At 40.4% G+C, this 20,480-nt stretch overlaps 1 protein-coding gene across 1 annotated transcript in view; it reads right to left on the bottom strand.

The window, feature by feature from the left end:
* Window positions 1-20,480, bottom strand: part of LOC128639095 (uncharacterized) — a 246,551-nt gene that overhangs the window by 89,339 nt on the left and 136,732 nt on the right. Inside the window, exon 9 of the mRNA XM_053691247.1 lies at window positions 12,123-12,227. Coding sequence (XP_053547222.1) covers window positions 12,123-12,227 — 105 coding nt within the window. The remainder of the gene's footprint in view (window positions 1-12,122; window positions 12,228-20,480) is intronic.

Here is a 20,480-nt window from a genome sequence, read left to right as displayed (position 1 = left end):
TTTAGTTAATTGTAGTAATTTTCTTTAGATTTATTTAAATTATATTTAAGTTGGGGGGGAGTTAGGGTTAGACTTAGATTTAGGGGTTAATACATTTAATATAGTGGCGGCGACATAGGGGGCGGTAGATTAGGGGTTAATAAATGTAGGTAGGTGGTGGCGATGTTAGGGATGGCAGATTAGGGGTTAATAAAATGTTACTAATGTTTACGAGGCGGGAGTGCGGCGGTTTAGGGGTTAATATGTTTATTGAAGTGCCGGCGAATTTCGTTCGGCAGATTAGGGGTTAAAAAAAATATTTTAGTGTTTGCGATGTGGGGGGGGCCTCGGTTTAGGGATTAATAGGTAGTTTATGGGTGTTAGTGTACTTTTTAGCACTTTAGTTAAGAGTTTTATGTTACAGCGTTAGCCCGTAAAACTCTTAAATACTGACTTTTAAATGTGGTAGGAGTCTTGACAGGAGAGGGTGTACCGCTCACTTTTTCCAATACTCGTAATACCGGCGTTAAGAAAATCCCATTGAAAAGATAGGATACGCAATTGACGTAAGGGGATTTGCTTTATGCTCGAGTTGCGGAAAAAAAGTGTGCGGTACACATGTACCTGCCAGACTTGTAATACCAGCGGGCGTTAAAAAGCAGTGTTGGGACCTCTCAATGCTGCTTTTTAAGGCTAACGCAAGACTCGTAATCTAGGCATTTGTTCTTTAGTATACACATTTTTCACATGGAAAGTTTCCTATCACTTTGTGTTGATAACCAATTTCCTACGCTTGGAGATCTCATATAATTACTTCTTACCAGTGCACCTTTTAGGCTTGGAGCCCTCCTTGCTGTCAAAGAAGGATAGTTTCCCACTAATTACCTGATATCATTATAATATAAATAGTGTGATAATGCCAGTTCTTTTTCATTATAGATTGTATATATGTTTTCAAACTAACAATTGAATTTTGTAATGTATCTTAGTTTTAAATTTCCTGATTTAGTTCTTTTATTAGAAAGTAATTTATCTCTTTTATTTTTTCTAGCTCTACACTACAGAAAGAAAGATTAACATTTTTATGTAAATGAAGCAATATGAGAGTTAAACAACAAAGATTAGTACCAAAAATGAACATATAATCCAATAAAACAGGCTCAATATGAACTGTTCCAAATTTGAAATGAGGCTAAAATAGAAGGTTTAATAACCTATAAAGAATTAAAATATATCTTTCAGGAATTTCCTACCACTCCAGTGTTTTACACAATTCCAAAATTGCACAAAAATGCTTTTCATCCATTGAGGCCATTTTTGGATACTCTACAATCTTAGATCTTAGTCACCTTAGATCTTCTAAAGAAATTGGATGGTATAACTGTTTCAGAAACAACGCTACTAGTCTCAGTGGATGTAGAAAGTTTTTAATCATCCATCTTACATAAAGTGGGTTTACTGCAATACATATTTTTTGGAGACCTGTGGTGTAGAATATGAAAAACATACAGTTTGTTGTTACACTTTTGAAATTTGTGTTGATGAATAATGTTTCCATGTTTAATAACCAGTTGTATCGCCAACTGGAAGGAATTGCGATGGGAGCAGTATGTGCACCAACATATGCATGCCGCCATTTGGGGGCTTGGGAGATGGTGGACATGTTTAACAAACATGGAGACATTGTAGAACAATATGTCCAATTATGTTATGTGGATTAGGTTCTCATTCTATGAATGGTCCAGTTGAAATTCAAGGACAAGTTATTAATCAATTGAATAATTATCACCATAATATTCTGCTAACCCATGAGGTTAATGATAAAGTGCTAAGCTTTTTGGACATTAAAATAAATAAAAAAAATAGTAAAAGAATCAGTACTGAAAAGTATAGGAAAGCTATAGCGACAAACAGTATCCTAAAGGCATCTAGTGCACATCCAAAAGGAACTAAAAAGGCAATATCGAATGGGCAATGTCTTCAGCTAAGAAGAAATTGCTCTTCACATGCTAAGTTTGTGCAACACTCAACGGAAAAACACTTTTTGGAAAGAGGGTATTCTCAAAAAATAATTAAGAAAGCAAGAGCTAGTGCAAGAAAAACTAACAGAAATTAATTACTTTATAATAAAAGAACCAAACCAGGAGATTTAAAAATGAGATACATTACAAAATGTAATTGTCAGTGGGAAAATATACAAGTTATAATAAAAAGAATTGGCATTATCTCACTATAGATGATGATATCAGGAAATAAGTGGAAGACTATCCTTCTTTGACAACAAGGAAAAGAGAAGAAGGCTTTAAGACAGATATGCAATATATACTGTATAACTATAATAGTAAACAGTCCACCTTAAAACATAAGGATGTAGCAACTTTTGGGAGTGGTTGGCGTAATATAAAGTGACGTTTAACCATTGAATGGCAGTACTGATGAAGTCCATTCATGCAAAGAATTGTGGGTAAAACACGCATAGGCAGCCCTTTTAAATTACAGCGTGTACCTGCTGGAAAGTTTGTTTGTATACCAGCTTCCTTTTCTGGAGTTGTCAAGTTCACAGAGAAGTAATGGACCTTGAGTACGGCCGATGCCGTTTTCCATAATCCATGAGAGTTACAGGAATTATATATCTGAGATAACGGATCTACAGTGCGGTGAACACCACAACTATAAGACGGACACAAGCAGCGGAAAGTACAACAGGTAACAAGGGTGACAGTGGGATCTTCACTATAAGGTATAAATCATTTTGTGGCTGACATATTTTACATATATTCAGAGCCAAGCGTGGTAAGCAATATAAAATTAGTTTGATTGTCTAATTGGTCAGCTCTATATTCTACACATTTTGTATTGGTGTATATGAAATTTTTTATTGTTATATATGAATTTTTGCGATTCAGATTAATTGTCTATAATGAATACTTTTGAAACTGTCCCTATTGGCCTTATTCAAAGTACACCAATGTTACCCAATTGTGATTTGAAGGAGGTTTATGTGAAGTGTTCATTATTGTTTAAAACGAAACTCCAATAATGTAATAATAACGTATTACACATCTGTAACAAGTTTAAGGCAATAACTTCCTAATAGTACCATTAGTCACAGAGTATAAATATCTACAAATGTCATCCAGAATCTAGCTTGATAAAAGCTGCTGTGCCAGCCAAAACACGTTGCTAGGATACTGTTTGCAAATCTTCAGACTCCACATTTGTGTCCAACAAGGAGGCCATAGTTTGGTAGAGCAGTAGAGCCGGGAAAAGACTATCTACAAAATTACCATGGACGCCCAGAGGAAAGCGGGAAAGAGATCACCGCAGCCAGTTCCAGCATCAGCCTACTAAAAGGAGGTGGTTTTCTTACACCGCACATTCTCTGGGATTCCGGTAGAAAACATTTGGATTTATGATCCACAATACAAGGTAATCATAGCTAGAGTCCTTCCATATTCTTATATTTTATTTTTATATCTTATCTCCTATGTATAGGTTTTAGCTTTCTGAGCGCTCATTGAGGCCTATTTACTAAAGGTCTTGTGGACCTGATCCGACAGTGCAGATCAGGTCCGCAAGACCTCGCTGAATGCGGAGAGCAATACGCTCTCTGTATTCAGAATTGCACCAGCAGCTTGATCGGGTTGAATTCCGGAGATTCCTGTCCGCCTGCTCAGAGCAGGCGGACAGGGTTATGGAGCAGCGGTCTTTGTGACCGCTGCTTCATAACTGCTGTTTCTGGCGAGTCTGAAGACTCGCCAGAAACACGGGCCCACAAGCTCCTTATGGAGCTTGATAAATGGGCCCCAATATCTTATCCTTTGTAGCATTATGCAATATGTAGATACAGTATCTTTGAACACTGCCATTTTGGAGCTTATTGCTTGAGAACTAGAAGTGCTGTTTACTTATAACCATATAGATACTATTTTCTGGCTGCTCTTTCCTTTTGAAGCATAATATATTATTCCTCTAACTAACACTGCAGTGTTTTGTTATAAACTCTTTCTATGCATGCATTACTACTTAATATGCTTCTTTTACATGAACTAATATTCAGAGGACCGCTACTGCAAAAAGTGTGAGGATTTTTGTTGCTCTCTGGATCTTCTAAAAGGAACAGCTTATGTAATCTTTTTTTCATTTTTAGCTTAGTGTCATCAGACAAGTGCAGGCTGTATTGAGCATATTTTAGCTTTGTATGTGTGTGGTTACTATCATATATTTTTGAGTATACCTTTTTACCCATGATTTATAAAAACAACTTTTTTGATATTGAACATAAACGATTACTGAATTCCCTTTCTTTTTTGTGGAATCCCCACAATTTTGATTTAACATTTCTTTAGCTTTAGATATTATTAGATAGTATTTTTTTCCTTTTCTATAAATCAAATGTTACTAGTTTGTTAAGGCTAGGTAGGAGAGAGAAAATGAGCAACACACCTGCCACAAAATACACATCAAAGTGTCTTTTCAGGTCAAAAAAACGTTTTTCTTGATAAAGAGCCCAAAAGGCCCACTTCCAAGTAGACACACCAAACAAATTTACCTGTTCCAAAAGTCTAGGTGGGAGAAGACCATAAACCATGTGCCACACAAACCCAAAAAACCCCACATCCAAGTGGCGTTTTTAGTCAAGAAAGCATTTTGCGCAAAAAGGCTGGAAACCTGAACTTTACACATAGTCTAGTCACATCAACCAAATTCCCTGTTCCACATGGCTAGGAGGGAGAAAGACCCTAAACCATTCATCTACCACAAAATCTAAATTCACATGGCCATTCCAAGCATTTTATGCAAGATAAAGTCTAAAACACCCACTACCTTTGTAGCCAAAGCAACCAATTGCCCAGGTCAGGCTAGGTGGAAGAGAGAATGTGATCAACACACCAAATGCAAAGAATTTACATAGGTAGCTATTTCAGTCAAAAAAATGTTTTGCTCAAAAAAAGCCTATAACCCCCAAATACAAAGTAGCTACACCAAACCAAATTCATCTGTTCAAGAAGGCTAGGTGGGAGAGAGACAATGGGCCATGCCCTCACCACAAAATCTTCATCCATGTGGCCATTCAGGTCAAAAAAATATTTTGTGCAACAATGGCCTTTAATGTCCATTTCCCAAGTAGCCACTCCAATAAAATTGTACCAATTCCATAATGATAGGTGGGAGAGAGACACTAAGCAATATACTTTTCTCAAAAAACACAACTAAGTGGATTTTCAGGTCAAAAAATAGTTTTTCATTATAAAAGGCAAGAAATGCCCACTTCCCAAGTAGACACACAAAACAAATTCACCTTTTCCAAAAGACTAGGGGGGAGAAAGACCATAAGCCATGCACCACACACCCGCAACTAAATCCACATCCATGGGGTTGTCTAAGTCAAAAAATCATTTTGCGCAAAAAGGCCAGAAACCTGAACTTTTCATGTAATCACACCAACCAAATTCACTGTACCACAAAGCTAGGTGGGAGAAATACCATAAACCATACATCTGACCCAACATCTTTATTCATCTAGCCATTCCAAGCATTTTGTGCAAAAAAGGCCCAAAACACCCTCTACCCTTTTAGCCAAACCAACCAAAATACCTTCATGCCCTCTAGATAATCCACCTACAAGTGGCTGTCCCAGGTAAAAAAGTGTTTGACTTTTATAATATTGTTCTGAAGGATCTGTCAAATGTTATACTGTTCTTTTTTTTCCCACACACACACACACACACACACACACACATACACACACACATATATACTGTATATTGATATTTATTTATTACAGTATCCCACAAAAGTAAGTACACCCCTCACATTTTTTGTTAATATTTTATTATATCTTTTCATGTGACAACACTGAAGAAATGACACTTTGCTACAATGTAAAGTAGTGTGTGTATAGCCTGTATAACAGTGTAAATTTGCTGTCCCCTCAAAATTACTCAACATACAGCCATTAATGTCTAAAACATTGGCAACTAAAGTGAGCACACCCCTAAGACTAAAGTGTCAATATTTTGTGTGGCCACCATTACTTTCCAGCACTGCCTTAACCATCTTGGGCATGGAGTTCACCAGAGCTTCACAGGTTGCCACTGGAGTCCTCTTCCACCCCTCCATGATGACATCATGGAGCTTGTGGATGTTAGAGACCTTGCGCTCCCCCACCTTCCATTTGAGGATGCCCCACAGATGCTCAATAGGGTTTAGGTCTGAAGACATGCTTGGCCAGTCCATCACCTTTACCCTCAGCTTCTTTAGCAAGGCAGTGGTCATCTTGGAGGTGTCTTTGGGGTTGTTATCATGTTGGAATACTGCTCTGCTGCTCAGTCTCTGAAGGGAGGGGATCATGCTCTGCTTCAGTATGTCACAGTACATGTTGGCATTCATGGTTCCCTCAATAAACTGTAGCTCCCCAGTGGCGACAGCCCTCATGCAGGCCCAGACCAAGACACTTGTCTTTGTACTACTCAACTGGTTGCCGCAACACATGCTTGACACCATCCAAACCAAATAAGTTTATCTTAGTCTCATCGGACCACAGGACATGGTTCCAGTAATCCATTTCCTTAGTCTGCTTGTGTTCAGCAAACTGTTTGCGGCCTTTCATGTGCATTATCTTTAGAAGAGGCTTCCTTCTGGGATGACAGCCATGCAGACCAATTTGATGCAGTGTGCAGCATATGGTCTGAACACTGACAGGCTGATCCCCCACCCCTTCAACCTCTGCAGCAATGCTGGCAGCACTCATACGTATATTTCCCAAAGACAACCTCTGGATATGTTGCTGAGCACGTGCACTTAACTTTTTTGGTCGGCCATAGCTAGGCCTGTTCTGAGGGGAACTTGCCCTGTGAAACTGCTGTATGGTCTTGCTCACCGTGCTGCAGCTCAGTTTCAGGGTGCTGGCAATCTTCTTATAGCCTAGACCATCTTTATGTAGAGCAACAATTCTTTTTTTAAGATTCAGAGTTCTTTGCCATGAGGTGCCATGTTGAACTTCCAGTGACCAGTATGAGAGAGTGTGAGAGAGATAACACCAAATTTAACACACCTGCTCCCCATTCACAACTGAGACCATGTAACACTAATGAGTCACAATGGGAAAATGGCTAATTGGGCCCAATTTGGACATTTCCACTTAGGGGTGTACTCACTTTTGTTGCCAATGGTTTAGACATTTATGACTGTGTGTTGAGTTATTTTGAGGGGACAGAACATTTACACTGTTATACAGGCTGTACACTCACTACTTTACATTGTAGCAAAGTGTAATTTCTTCAGTGTTGTCACATGAAAAGATATAATAAAATATTTACAAAATTGTGAGGGGTGTACTCACTTTTGTGGGATACTGTATATATATTATAAATATATTATAATATATTAAATGATTTAACCCCTTTACTGCTGAAGTATTTAAACCCTGTATGCTGAGATTGTGTTGAGCCTTCTGGGCTCATCACAACATGCATTTTCAGAAAATACATCTACCTTACAGACGTACAGCAGAGTTAAAAAAAGTCACAATCCAGAATACAAAAAAAAACACACACGTATTTTTGTCTAATTTTCATAGAATACAGTATATCCCATTTTACCTACTGATATATATATCTATACTATAATTGCGTTTGTAATGTCCGTCACTGTCGGCAGTTGTGCAAGCATCCTGAAAGGAATGTTGGCAGCGCAAGGCAGCCAACAGAATGTTGGCAACGCAAAGCTGCATCCAGGTGGATTCCAAAATGGCAGGGTGGTGAAAGAATCCACCGCAGCGAAGGCAAACGGAGCTTTTAAAAAAAAAAAAAAAAAAAAACGCCCACCATAAGTATGAAAAAATCACCTAACCGTACACAATAAGTATTAAAAAAAAAAAACCTAACCGCCCGTACGAAGTATTAATAAAAAAATAAACTAACCGCCCGCACGAAGTATTAAGAAAAAACAACAACTACCTAATAAAAATCTGGGAATACTGCTCCGCACCTCGCCACCTTCGCTGTGTATGAAGATGATGGACCCATCTGGAAGAAGCCCTTCTCCACTGGATTTCTGAAACCGTGATTACCTGTTTGGGGCTTTAGTGTTTTAACATTTTTTGGGGGTGTTTTGTATTTTTAGATCAGGTTTTTTTTGGGCAACTATGAAAAGAGCTGAATGTCCTTTTAAGGGCAGTGAAAAAGAGCTTAATGCCCTATTAAGGGCAATGCCCATACAATGCCTTTTCAGGGCAATGGGTAGATTAGGTTTATTAGTGTTAGGTTTTTTTATTTTGGGGGTTTGGTGGGTGGGGGGGGTTTACTGTTAGGGGGACTTTGTTTATTTTTAATGTAAAAGAGCTGTTAAACAAAAAGCCCTTTTTAACCCTTTGGCCTCTATTTGTCAAGCTGTCAACTTACCTGCATTCTCCGGCACCAATACGCTCGCCTAAGATCGCCTAACATTGGCGCCGCAGACCTGAATACGTTCTCCAAAATTATCAAAAAAGCTGTCAAAAAGCGCACCAACTACGGAGTGATGAGCAGCGGACTGTTGTTAACTAACAGTCATCGATCTCGCTGCTCTTTGGCTTTTTTCAGCTTTTTTGGTACCCTGTCACTAAACACAGACACTATACTATACTGTTTACCCCCTATACCGCCGCTCCCAGACCCCGCCGCAACTCTAATAAATGTATTAACCCCTACACCGCCGCTCCCGGAGCCCACCGCCACCTACATTATATGTATTACCCCCTATACCGCCGCTGCCGGAACCCGCTGCACCTAAATAAAGTTATTAACCCCTAAACTGCCCCTCCCGGAGCCCACCGCAACTCTAATAAATGTATTAACCCCTAAACTGCTGCTCCGGGAGCCCACCGCCACTTACATTATACATATTATCCCCTAATCTTCCACCCCCTATACTGCCGCCACCTACATAAAGTTATTAACCCCTATCCTGCTGCTCCCGGACCCCGCCGCAAATAAATAAAGTGTTTAACCCCTAAATTTCCGCTCCCAGAGCCCACCGCCACCTGCATTATATTTACTAACCCCTACTCTGCCCCCCCTGCACCGCCGCCACCTACATTATATTTATTAAGCCCTAATCTGCCCCCCCTACACCGCCACCACCTACATTATATTTATTAACCCCTAATTTGCCCCCCCTACACCGCCGCCACTATATTAAATGTATTAACCCCTAAACCTAAATCTAACACTAACCCTAACACCACCTAACCTTAATATAATTTAAATAAATCGAAATAAATTATTGAAATTATTGCGCTCGCATTCTATTGGCTGTTCCAATCAGCCAATAGGATTGAACCTCAATCCTATTGGCTGATTGCATCAGCCAATAGGATTTTTCCTACCTTAATTCCGATTGGCTGATAGAATTCTATCAGCCAATTGGAATTCAAGGCACGCCATCTTGGATGACATCATTTAAAGGAACATTCATTTAGTCATTGGATGTCATTGGAAGAGGATGTTCCACGTCGGAAGTCTTGAAGATGGAGCCGCTCCGCGCCGGATGGATGAAGATAGAAGATGCCGCCTGGATGAACACTTCTGCCTGTCTGGAGGACCACTTCGCCCGGCTTCGTGGAGGACTTCGGCCCGGTTGGGTGAAGACGTCTCAAGGTAGGGTGATCTTCAAGGGGTTAGTGTTAGGTTTTATTAAGGGGGGATTGGGTGGGTTTTAGAGTAGGGTTGGGTGTGTGGGTGGTGGGTTTTAATGTTGGGGGGGCATTGTATTTTTTTTTACAGATAAAAGAGCTGATTACTTTGGGGCAATGCCCTGGAAAAGTCCCTTTTAAGGGCTATTCGTAAATTTAGTATAGGGTAGGGTTTTTTATTATTTTGGGGGGCTTTTTTATTTTATTAGGGGGATTAGATTAGGTGTAATTATTGTAGTGTAATTGTATTTAGTTTAGTTAATTTATTTAATTATAGTGTAGTGATAGGTGTAATTGTAACTTAGGTTAGGTTTTATTTTACATGTATATTTGTCTTTATTTTAACTAGGAAGTTATTAAATAGTTAATAACTATTTAAAAACTATTCTACCTAGTTAAAATAAATACAAAGTTGCCTGTAAAATAAATATAAACCCTAAGATAGCGACAATGTAACTATTAGTTATATTGTAGCTAGATTAGGGTTTATTTTATAGGTAAGTATTTTGTTTTAAATAGGAAAAATGTATTTAATGCTAGTAATATTTATTTAAATTATATTTAAGTTAGGGGGTGTTAGGGTTAGGGTTAGACTTAGGTTTAGGGGTTAATAAATATAATGTAGGTGGCGGTGGGCTCCGAGAGCGGCGGTTTAGGGGTTACTAATTGTATTTAGTTGCAGCGGGGTCCGGGAGCGGCGGTTTAGGGGTTAAACAATTTATTTAGTTGCGGCGGGGTCCGGGAACGGCGGTTTAGGGGTTAAACAATTTATTTAGTTGCGGCGGGGTCCGGGAGCGGTGGTTTACGGGTTAATAAGTATAAAGTAGGTAGCGGCGGTGTAGAGGGGGGCAGATTAGGGGTGTTTACACTCGGGGTACATGTTAGGGAGTTAGGTGTAGACATTACCATAGGAATCAATGGGATATCGGGCAGCAGCGAACATAAGCTTTCGCTGCTTTCAGATTCCCATTGATTCCTATGGTATCCGCCGCCTCCAGGGCGGCGAATTGAAAACCAGGTACGCTGGGCTGGAAAAGTGCCAAGCATACCTGGTTGTTCTTTAATAACTTGCAAAAGTAGTCAGATTGTGCCGAATTTGCGTTCGGATCGTATGTTACGTCACTGAATTCTACTTTTGCCGGTCTTTAGGGTTTGATAGCTAAGGCGAATCAGGCTCGCCACAAATATGCTGTGGAATTCCAGCGTATTTGCGGTTGACGGCTTGATAAATAGAGGTCTTTGAGTGCTAAGCACTTTCCCACCTGGGTGCTAAGATTTTTAAAGTTTTTTTTTATTTCTTTATTTTTTGCATAATTTTTTTTTTCTTTTCAGACCCCCAATACTTACACTGTTGGAAAGGTTAGGCGGTTACCTTTCCAATGGTGGGTCTTGGGGGTCTGTCGCTGCTTAGATGCCTGAGATACAGGCTTCTAAACAGCATGCCCCATGCTCCTTTACTTAACATTGTTAAGTATAAATACAGTTGCGCGGTGACGTCATCACTTTATTGCGCGTGACGTCACCACGCAAAACGGGAAGCCCCAGCGATGCCTGTCACTCTACAGGCACGATCGCCGGGGTGGGAGCGTGTTGGAGCCCCCAGATCTCCCTCAAGGTAGGAGAGTGCTAGTGACAGCTCTGAGCCATCATTAGCACCAGAGTGGGAAACTCTGTGACAGCACAGAGCCGTCATTAGCACTCAAAGGGTTAAGGGCTATTGGTAGTTTAGTATTAGATCAGGGGGTGTTTTTATTTTGGGGGGGATTTTATATTTTTTATGGTTTTGGTTTAATTTTATTATTTTTGATAGCTTTGTTTATTCTTTTCTGTATTTCTATTTTTTATTTTTTTGTAGCTTGGGGGTTGTATTTTCAACCCATAGACTGCCCTCTGGGCATTCTTATCAACTAGTGTATATATATATATATATATATATATATATATATATATATATATATATACAGTATATACTGTAAATATAGCAAATATACCATATGAAAAAAAAGTGTGTAATTCATTTATAAAGTTGCCATTATGAAAAATAATTAAACGGAAAAAAACTCGACTTATGTCTTATGAAAAAAAAAAAAACAACAGTATAATAAAACCTTAAAATTTAACATAGAATGAAAATATCACTTATGCATATGAGATCATTTCAGTTGCAGCTTCTTTTGCTTATTATTATCTTTACTTCACTGAAAAATAAAGTATGAGACTGAATATCAGAATTTACTTCAGATTTTTGATACACCTTAACAATGCAATTTTTTTATATGATATTTCTAAATTACGAATTTAATTGTGTATGCAACTCCTTCCCCTAAGAAAACGCAGTCTACTCCCCTTGTATACACTGTAAGATTATCAGAATTATGAGATGGTGGAATTTGTTAACTAAATACATTTTATGAGACAAAATAAAAGAGCATAAAATGTTGGAAAGAAAAAAAAACACTTTTGAGACCTGTACTTCCAATTGTACATGACACAGAAACACCATCAACCAAATTCAGATTTCCATAGTCACAGATATTTTGTGTAGCACAGCCTCGAACTGCAAATTTGCCCCCTGCAGAAAATAAAAAAAATAATATATTGCAGTAGATTATTTATTGAATCATTCTAAAAGTTTTTAAAATATAGACATTGAAAAGATTTGCACACTTAACCTTTTTTTCATATAAAATATGATTTAAGTAGAACTATAGTTGCAGGTGAAAAACTGTCATGTTCTTATATACACACACACACATTTAAACCATTCCCTGACAAACTTCTTGTCATATATGATATCAATAAGAGCTGCTTGTGCAAAGCCGCCCCCTGCAGACTCGATCAGGTTGAATTCCGGCGATTCCTGTCCGCCTCATCTGAGCAGGCATACAGGGTTATGACCGAAGGTACATAACTGCCGTTTCTGGTGAAAACAGCTTGATAGATAGGCCGCTATATTTTTATATGTTTTCCATGTGTTTAATTATTATTATTTTTTAGCCCTAACAATTAGCACATAATTCAAACTTATCATTTATAAGTTTAGCGCAGCTGCACTATCCATTGAAAGTATAGAGCTCGCTAAAGAGATATTGGCCAAGCTAAATATTCGTGGGTTATTCTGTTTTTTTTATTCTGAGCACTACTGATAGAGCAGCCTGTGCTATCAATTTCCTTCCACTTGTAATCTAGACCATATTAGGTTATTGTAGATTGCTATGAAGATAAGGAAATAATTTTGAATGTGATCCTGTAACATAGCAGAAGTCAGTGTAGGGGCTGGCAGGAAGGAGCAGCAGGGGAGGAAGAATGGGTAAGTCTGGCAGCAGTATGTAAAGCTGATTGAAGTGGAGGGTGTTACAGTAGTCGAGGCAGAATATAATGAATGAGTGGACCAGAATTTTTGTTAAGGAATGGACAGATTTTAGTACGTTTTCTTATATTTAGACAGCAAGTTTTAGTGAGAGATTAGATATGGGGAGTAAAGGAGATGGCAGAGTGAAGTAATACTCTAATGCAGTGGACATGGGGTGAATGCGTTTTAAGGGATTTGTTAATAGTGATGGTATTTAAGGGGTTAGGGAGAAATTATTACTAAAAGTTCAGTATTTTAGAGGATTATTTTGAGATGATGGATGACCATCAATGAGAAGATATGAGTGAGATAGCCTGTGACATGATTTATTAGGAATATGTTGGCAAAGATACATACAATTAAAGGTTTGCAGCATACATGTGACATTGGAGCCCAAATTAGCTTGCATTTTTTTGAGAAAAGAAGAGCAAATAGAGATGATCAGAGAGCCTCATGACTGAGCCTTGGGGTACATCAAAAGAGATGGTGGGAGAGGTGGTACCAAAGAAGGAGATGCTGAAGGTTAGCTTAAGTAGGTAAAATGCAATCCAGGAGAGGGCAGTACCGTGTAGGTCAAAGGAAGAAAGAGACAGTGATCAGTAGGATGGGTGGTTGACAGCAGAGATGCAGAGGAGGCGTAGTGAGTAATTGTCATATAACGGATGAGATATGTAGTGGATCTCAACTGCGGACTGGTTTGGTGAATAGAATATTAGTGAATATTAGAATGTTAACAATCCCTCAGGATGTGTCCTGTTTCCTTGTTACAGGAGAGAGGCTTTTACCTATGTCCTGTGTAGAAGCACTGTATGTCAGAAAGGATTTCTTTAGATATGAGAGGGAGTAAGTTTTCAGTTGACAGTGTATGTACAATGGATTTAGATGAAGCTGATATACCCAGTAGTTGCAAACAATAAAGTGTTATGAGGCTGCTTATGTAGTACCTGTATATCCGGTTCAGCAGCCTAAGCAGGAACGCTGGCTGTGAAGGCTCCATGAGCAGAGCTGAGATGCGGTGAAGTGGTTGTGTGACGAAGCACCAATCAGATGCGTGGATCTACTGGCAGTCTGGAAGTGCTAGGTGAGACCGGAGAGCTGTGTGTCTGCTTGAACAGCCCGGCAGGATCGCTAGCTGAGATGAGCTTCATTAGCTGGGCTGATGAGGCGGCTGAGTGGGTGTGTGCCAAAGCATCAATTAGGTGCACGGATCCGCTGATAGGCTGAGAGTGAGAGGAGAGGTAGCAGAGACTCTGTATGCGCACAGCGGTTACCCCGCGGCGGACTTCGGCTGTAGTACCCTTTAGTGTCCTAACACCTTGGCGTCTCTGTTGGCAGCTTTCACGGAGAGAGAGGAGGTAGAAAATCCTTGCTTTGCAGGCTAATTTCTTGAAGCTGAGGATACCGGATCAACCTGGATGTAGTAGTTGGGGTTGAAACAATCCTTTGATGTAGGAATCAGTTTGCTATGAAACTGCAGATGAAATACTAGATGGTTTAGATTGTAAGCAAACAGAATAAATCTTAGTAGTAAATCCAGAATCTGGAGTAAGCCAGGACATTTAGGAATTAGCTTGTTCTCTGCTAGGAAAAACTATGCAACTAAACATTAATTGGCAGGTGGATATGGGAGGTGCAGGTTTAAGTAGAGGTAAGCTTAAAGGTGTACACACGGGAACAAAGGTTCCTGACATGTCCCCCATCAAAGGTTCTGCACTGCAGCAGTAGGCCCAGGTTTATCCGGATGGTCCTTATGAAAACGAGCAACCAGACGAGAGGCATGAAGATTGCCGGATGGCTCCCAGGAATCCTCATCGGAGGTATAACCCTTCCACCGAATCAGATATTGCAGTACCCCTCGAGATATTAGGGAGTCCAAGATGGAAGAAATCTCATAGATGTTTTCTTCAACAAGTATCGGTGGATTTAGGGGAGCTGAAGACTGTTGCCTAGTTGGGATGTAAGGCTTCAAGAGAGATACGTGGAAAGTGGGATGAATGTGGATTTCAGGGGGTAGAGCTAAGGTTACGGCGTTATCATTCACCACTTTTGTAATCTCAAAAGGACCGATGAAAAGATGAGAGAATTTTCGGCTCAGTGTTTTTCATTTTAAATGTCGAGTAGACAGCCAAACCATGTCACCTATGTGGTATAATGGAGGTTTCCTCCTTTTGGAATCGTAGTATCGTTTTTGCATGTCTTGGGCTAATCGAATGTTTTCATTGAGGAAAGTGAAAATTTCTGTTAATGAGTTGGAAGTCTCATCCACTTAAGGAGAGGTGGTGTTCAAATGTGGGAATAAATGAAAAGTCGGGTGGTACCCATAGTTAGCATAGAAAGGTGAACAGTTTGTGGAACTGTTTAAGGTGTTATTGTAGGCATATTCTGCCATAGGTAAATTGATGTTCCATTCATCTTGCTGGAAAGCACAATAACATCAAATCTACTGTTCTGTCCACTGGCTCACCCGTTCTGTCTGCCCATTAGTTTGTGGATGGTAGGCAGTACTATAGCGATGGTCTATTTGGAGAACTGAGCAGAGTTATCTCCAGAATCTGGAGGTGAATTGTGAGCCTCCGTCTGATATTGTGATGGAAGGAATTCCATGAAGACATACTATGTGAGTTAGGAACAAGACTGCTGTTTCTGATGATGTAGGTAGTTTTTTGTAAGGAATGAAGTGAGCAATTTTTGTGAGGAGATCCACCACAACCATGATGGTGTTAGAGTTATTTGAACTTGGAAGATCGACTATAAAATCCATTCCAACTGTATGCCACAGTCTTTCTGGCACTGGGAGTGGTTTTAGGAAACCATAAGGTTTGTTTTTTTCGGATTTTGAAACAGTGCAGATATGGCATGACTTGATGTAATCCTCAACAGACTGGTGCAGCTTGGGCCACCAATAGTTCCTTTTGATTAATTCAGTTGTTCTGTGGATCCCTGGATGGCCAGCTAGCAGGGAATCATGGTGGTCATGGAGTACAGTATCCCTCAATGTGGGAGGTGTGTATATCTTCCCTTTAACATGGCTGATACCCTTGGGGTCTATCTCTTGGAGGTCCTTAGGATAGGTTGTATCTTTCTTTTGATGAGACTGCAATGTTTGGTAGCTGCTATTGGTAGCACAGAGGAAATGTTCTGGAGACAATATAGGTTGGGGTGATATGGTTTGGGATGGACGGTGTAGATATCTAGAGAGGGCATCAGCTTTACCATTTTTTACCCCTGGGCGGTAAGTAATGTGGAAGTTAAATCTAGTGAAGAACATACTCCAACGGAGCTGACGGGCCGAGAGGGTTTTACTTGACTGAAGATATTCTAGGTTACGGTGATCTGTATATATGAGAATCGGTAAAGTCGTACCTTTGAGTAAATGCCTCCAGTGTTCGAGAGAGGCTTTAATTACAAGGAGCGCCTTTTCTCTGATGGAGTAGTTTTGTTCGGGTGGTGTCATCAATCTGGAGTAGAAGGCTACGGGATTTATGGGTTCAGTTGAAGATTTTCATTGCGAGAGAATTGCCCCCAGAGCGTACTCAGATGCATCAACCTCCAGGATAAACTGCAACTTTGAATCCGGAAACTGCAGGATGGGGGCTGTAATAAAGGATTCTTTGAGAAAGTCGAAAGCCTTTTGTGCCTCTGGGGTCCAGAGGAAGGGTGTTTGAGATCCAGTGAGTTTACTTAGGGGTCTGGCGATGTTGGAGAAGCCCTTGATTAACTTTCAGTAGAAATTGGTGAATCCAAGGAAACGCTGTACGTCCTATTTACAGGTAAGGTTTGGCCATATTTGTATGGCTTCTATTTTCCCTTCTTCCACTTTAACACCAGAGAAGGAGATGTTATAACCTAAGAAGGTTATTTCATATGTGTGGAAGGTACACTTTTCTGGCTTGGCGTACAGCTGGTGAGTTCTTAATATTCCATGGACCCAGCGTACATGTTTCTTATGGTCTTCTATGTTGTTCGAGTATATCAGGTTATCGTCAATGAAGTATTGGAACGTGACAGGGGCATTGCACAGCCCAAAAGGCATCACCATATACTTTATAGAGACCGTAGCGAGTCCTAAAAGCTGTGAGCCACTCGTCTCCCTCTCTAATCCTGACCAGGTTGTATGCTCCTCTGAGGTCTAATTTGGTGTAGATGGTTGCTTGATTGAGACGCTCAACTAATTTGAGTATAAGAGGTAGAGGGTATCTATTCTTCTTTGTTCTCTTGTTCAATTCTCGGTAATCTATAATGGGACGTAAGGAGTTGTCCTTATTCCTTACGAAGAAGATACCGGCTCCTGCTGGTGAGGTAGATGGTCTGACAACCCTAAGCGGAATTGGTTACGGAGAGCAATCTCACTCCATTCAGAAACTTTTATGTACAGCTTAAATTCAGATAAATATTCTTCAACAGGGCGTCTTCCCTGTCTGAGGGAGTGCATCTTGGCCTTTGCGGTCAGTTGTTTCTGGATGTCCTCATAGAGTAAACTCATCTGGGTAAAGAAGTCAGTGAGTGATCCCAGTACAGGGTCATTGTTTTCAAAGAAAGAGTCAGCCCATACTCTGGGTTCTCCGGAAAGGAATGATATGTCATAACTTTAAGCCTCTCAGTGTGATAGGTCTTTGGTCTCATCTGGAAAAGTAAGTAACATGCATTCCTGAATTGTCTAAATACTTTTCTATCTCCTGAGAATCCTTCTGGTAAACAAATCTGGGGTTCAGGGGTGTTATTTCTCATTGCTGCCCTGAGGCTATCATTCTGTAGCTGTAGCTCTCTTAATCCCTGTGAAAGTTGGTCAACCCTTTGTGAGAGACTGTATACAATATTTGGCAAGTCCGCTGGATCCATAATTAGGCCAATTAATATGTCATATAACAGGTGAGATATGTAGTGAATCTCAACTGCAGACTGGTTTGGTGAATAGAATACCAGTGAATATTAGAATGTTAAAAATCCCTCAGGATGTGTCCTATTTCCTTGTTACAGGAGAGAGGCTTTTACCTATTTCCTGTGTAGAAGCACTGTATGTCAGAAAGGATTTCTTTAGATATGAGAGGGAGTAAGTTTTCAGTTGACAGTGTATGTACAACGGATTTAGATGAAGCTGATATACCCAGTAGTTGCAAACAATAAAGTGTTATGAGGCTGCTTATGTAGTACCTGTATATCCGGTTCAGCAGCCTAAGCAGGAACACTGGCTGTTAAGGCCCCGTGAGGAGAGCTGAGATGCGGTGAAGTGGTTGTGTGACGAAGCACCAATCAGGTGCATGGATTTACTGGCAGTCTGGAAGTGCTAGGTGAGCCCGGAGAGCTGTGTGTCTGCTTGAACAGCCCGGCAGGATCGCTAGCTGAGATGAGCTTCGTTAGCTGGGCTGATGACACGGCTGAGTGGGTGTGTGCCGAAGCACCAATCGGGTGCACAGATCCGCTGACAGGCTGAGAGTGAGAGGAGAGGTAGCAGAGACTCTGTATGCGCACAGCGGTTACCCCGCGGCGGACTTCGGCTGTAGTACCCTTTAGTGTCCTAACACCTTGGCATCTCTGTTGGTAGCTTTCACGGAGAGAGAGGAGGTAGAAAATCCTTGCTTTGCAGGCTAAGTTCTTGAAGCTGAGGTTACCGGATCAACCTGGATGTAGTAGTTGGGGTTGAAACAATCCTTTGATGTAGGAATCCGTTTGCTATGAAACTGGAGATGAAATACTACTATACTAGATGGTTTAGATTGTAAGGAAACAGAATAAATCTTAGTAGTAAATCCAGAATCTGGAGTAAGCCAGGACGTTTAGGAATTAGCTTGTTCTCTGCTAGAAAACCCTATGCAGCTAAACATTAATTGGCAGGTGGATGTGGGAGGTGCAGGTTTAAGTAGAGGTAAGCTTAAAGGTGTACACACGGGAACAGAGGTTCCTGACAGTACTGACTGTTTTTTACAAGTTGTTTATGATTTAGTGAGAGCAGTTTCAGTAGGTTAATGTGTCTGATATCCAGTATGAAGAGGTGCAAGCAAGGAGGATATAAAAAATGGGAGATAGCTGTAGAATAGTTTTTTCACAAATAGAGGTAAAAGTAAAGAGGGAAGCTGGATGTGATTAGGATAAAAAAATAAAAAACAAATAGGGAACTAAACATGATGGTCATGTAGAAACGTTTTACAATGTTGGATGTTTATTTTGTAAGTATTAGTATGTTTGTACTAATGAACAAGACTGTTAGTAGGAAGCTACATAGTGATGTCGCGAATAGTTCGCCGGCGAATAGTTTCCGGCGAACATAGCATGCTTGCGTTCGCCGCAGCGGGCGAATATATGCAATGTTCGGTCCGCCCCCTATTCGTCATCATTGAGTAAACTTTGACCCTGTACCTCACAGTCAGCAGACACATTCCAGCCAATCAGCAGCAGACCCTCCCTCCCAGACCCTCCCACCTCCTGGACAGCATCCATTTTAGATTCATTCGGAAGCTGCATTCTTAGTGAGAGGAGGGACAGTGTAGCTGCTGCTGATTTAATAGGGAAATTGATAGCTAGGCTAGTGTATTCAGTGTCTAGAACATCAGTCTGATTTTTTTTTTTTTCCTGTGTAATTTAATTGCAGTTGCCTGCCTGCCTGCCTGCCAGTGTGTGTGTCAGGCTTACAGCGTATACTGTGCCCACTTGCCCAGTGCCACCACTCATATCTGGTGTAACAGTAGTGTACATTTAAAAAAACCCCACTTTTTTGACTGTGAAATAATAGCAGATAGCTGCCAGTACCCAAGATGGCCGCCAATAAGGCAGATGGGGAGGGTTAGAGAGCTGTTTTGGGGGGATCAGGGAGGTTGGGGGCTAAGGGGGGATGCTACAACACAGTATATGTAAATATGCTAAATAAATAAATAAAAACAATTTAAAAACTTTTTATTTTAGTACTGGCAGACTTTCTGCCAGTACTTAAGATGGCGGGGACAATTGTGGGGTGGGGGAGGGAAGGGAGCTGTTTGGGAAGGATCAGGGGGTCTGATGTGTCAGGTGGGAGGCTGATCTCTACACTAAAGCTAAAATTAACCCTGCAAGCTCCCTACAAACTACCTTATTAACCCCTTCACTGCTAGCCATAATACACGTGTGATGCGCAGCAGCATTTAGCGGCCTTCTAATTACCAGAAAGCAACGCCAAAGTCATATATGTCTGCTATTTCTGAAAAAAGGGGATCCCAGAGAAGCATTTACAACCATTTATGCCATAATTGCATACGTTTTTTGTAAATAATTTCTGTGAGAAACCTAAAGTTTGTGAAAAAGTGAACAATTTTTTTTTATTTGATCGCATTTGGCGGTGAAATGGTAGCATTAAATATACCAAAATGGGCCTAGATCAATACTTTGGGTTGTCTACTACACTACACTTAAGCTAAAATTAACTCTACAAGCTCCCTACATGCTCCCTAATTAACCCCTTCACTGCTGGGCATAAAACACGTGTGGTGCGCAGTGTCATTTAGC

Source organism: Bombina bombina, chromosome 8, assembly GCF_027579735.1.
Source record: "Bombina bombina isolate aBomBom1 chromosome 8, aBomBom1.pri, whole genome shotgun sequence".
In the NCBI taxonomy this organism is placed as follows: Eukaryota; Metazoa; Chordata; class Amphibia; order Anura; family Bombinatoridae; genus Bombina; species Bombina bombina.
This window is presented reverse-complemented; position numbering and strand designations above follow the sequence as displayed.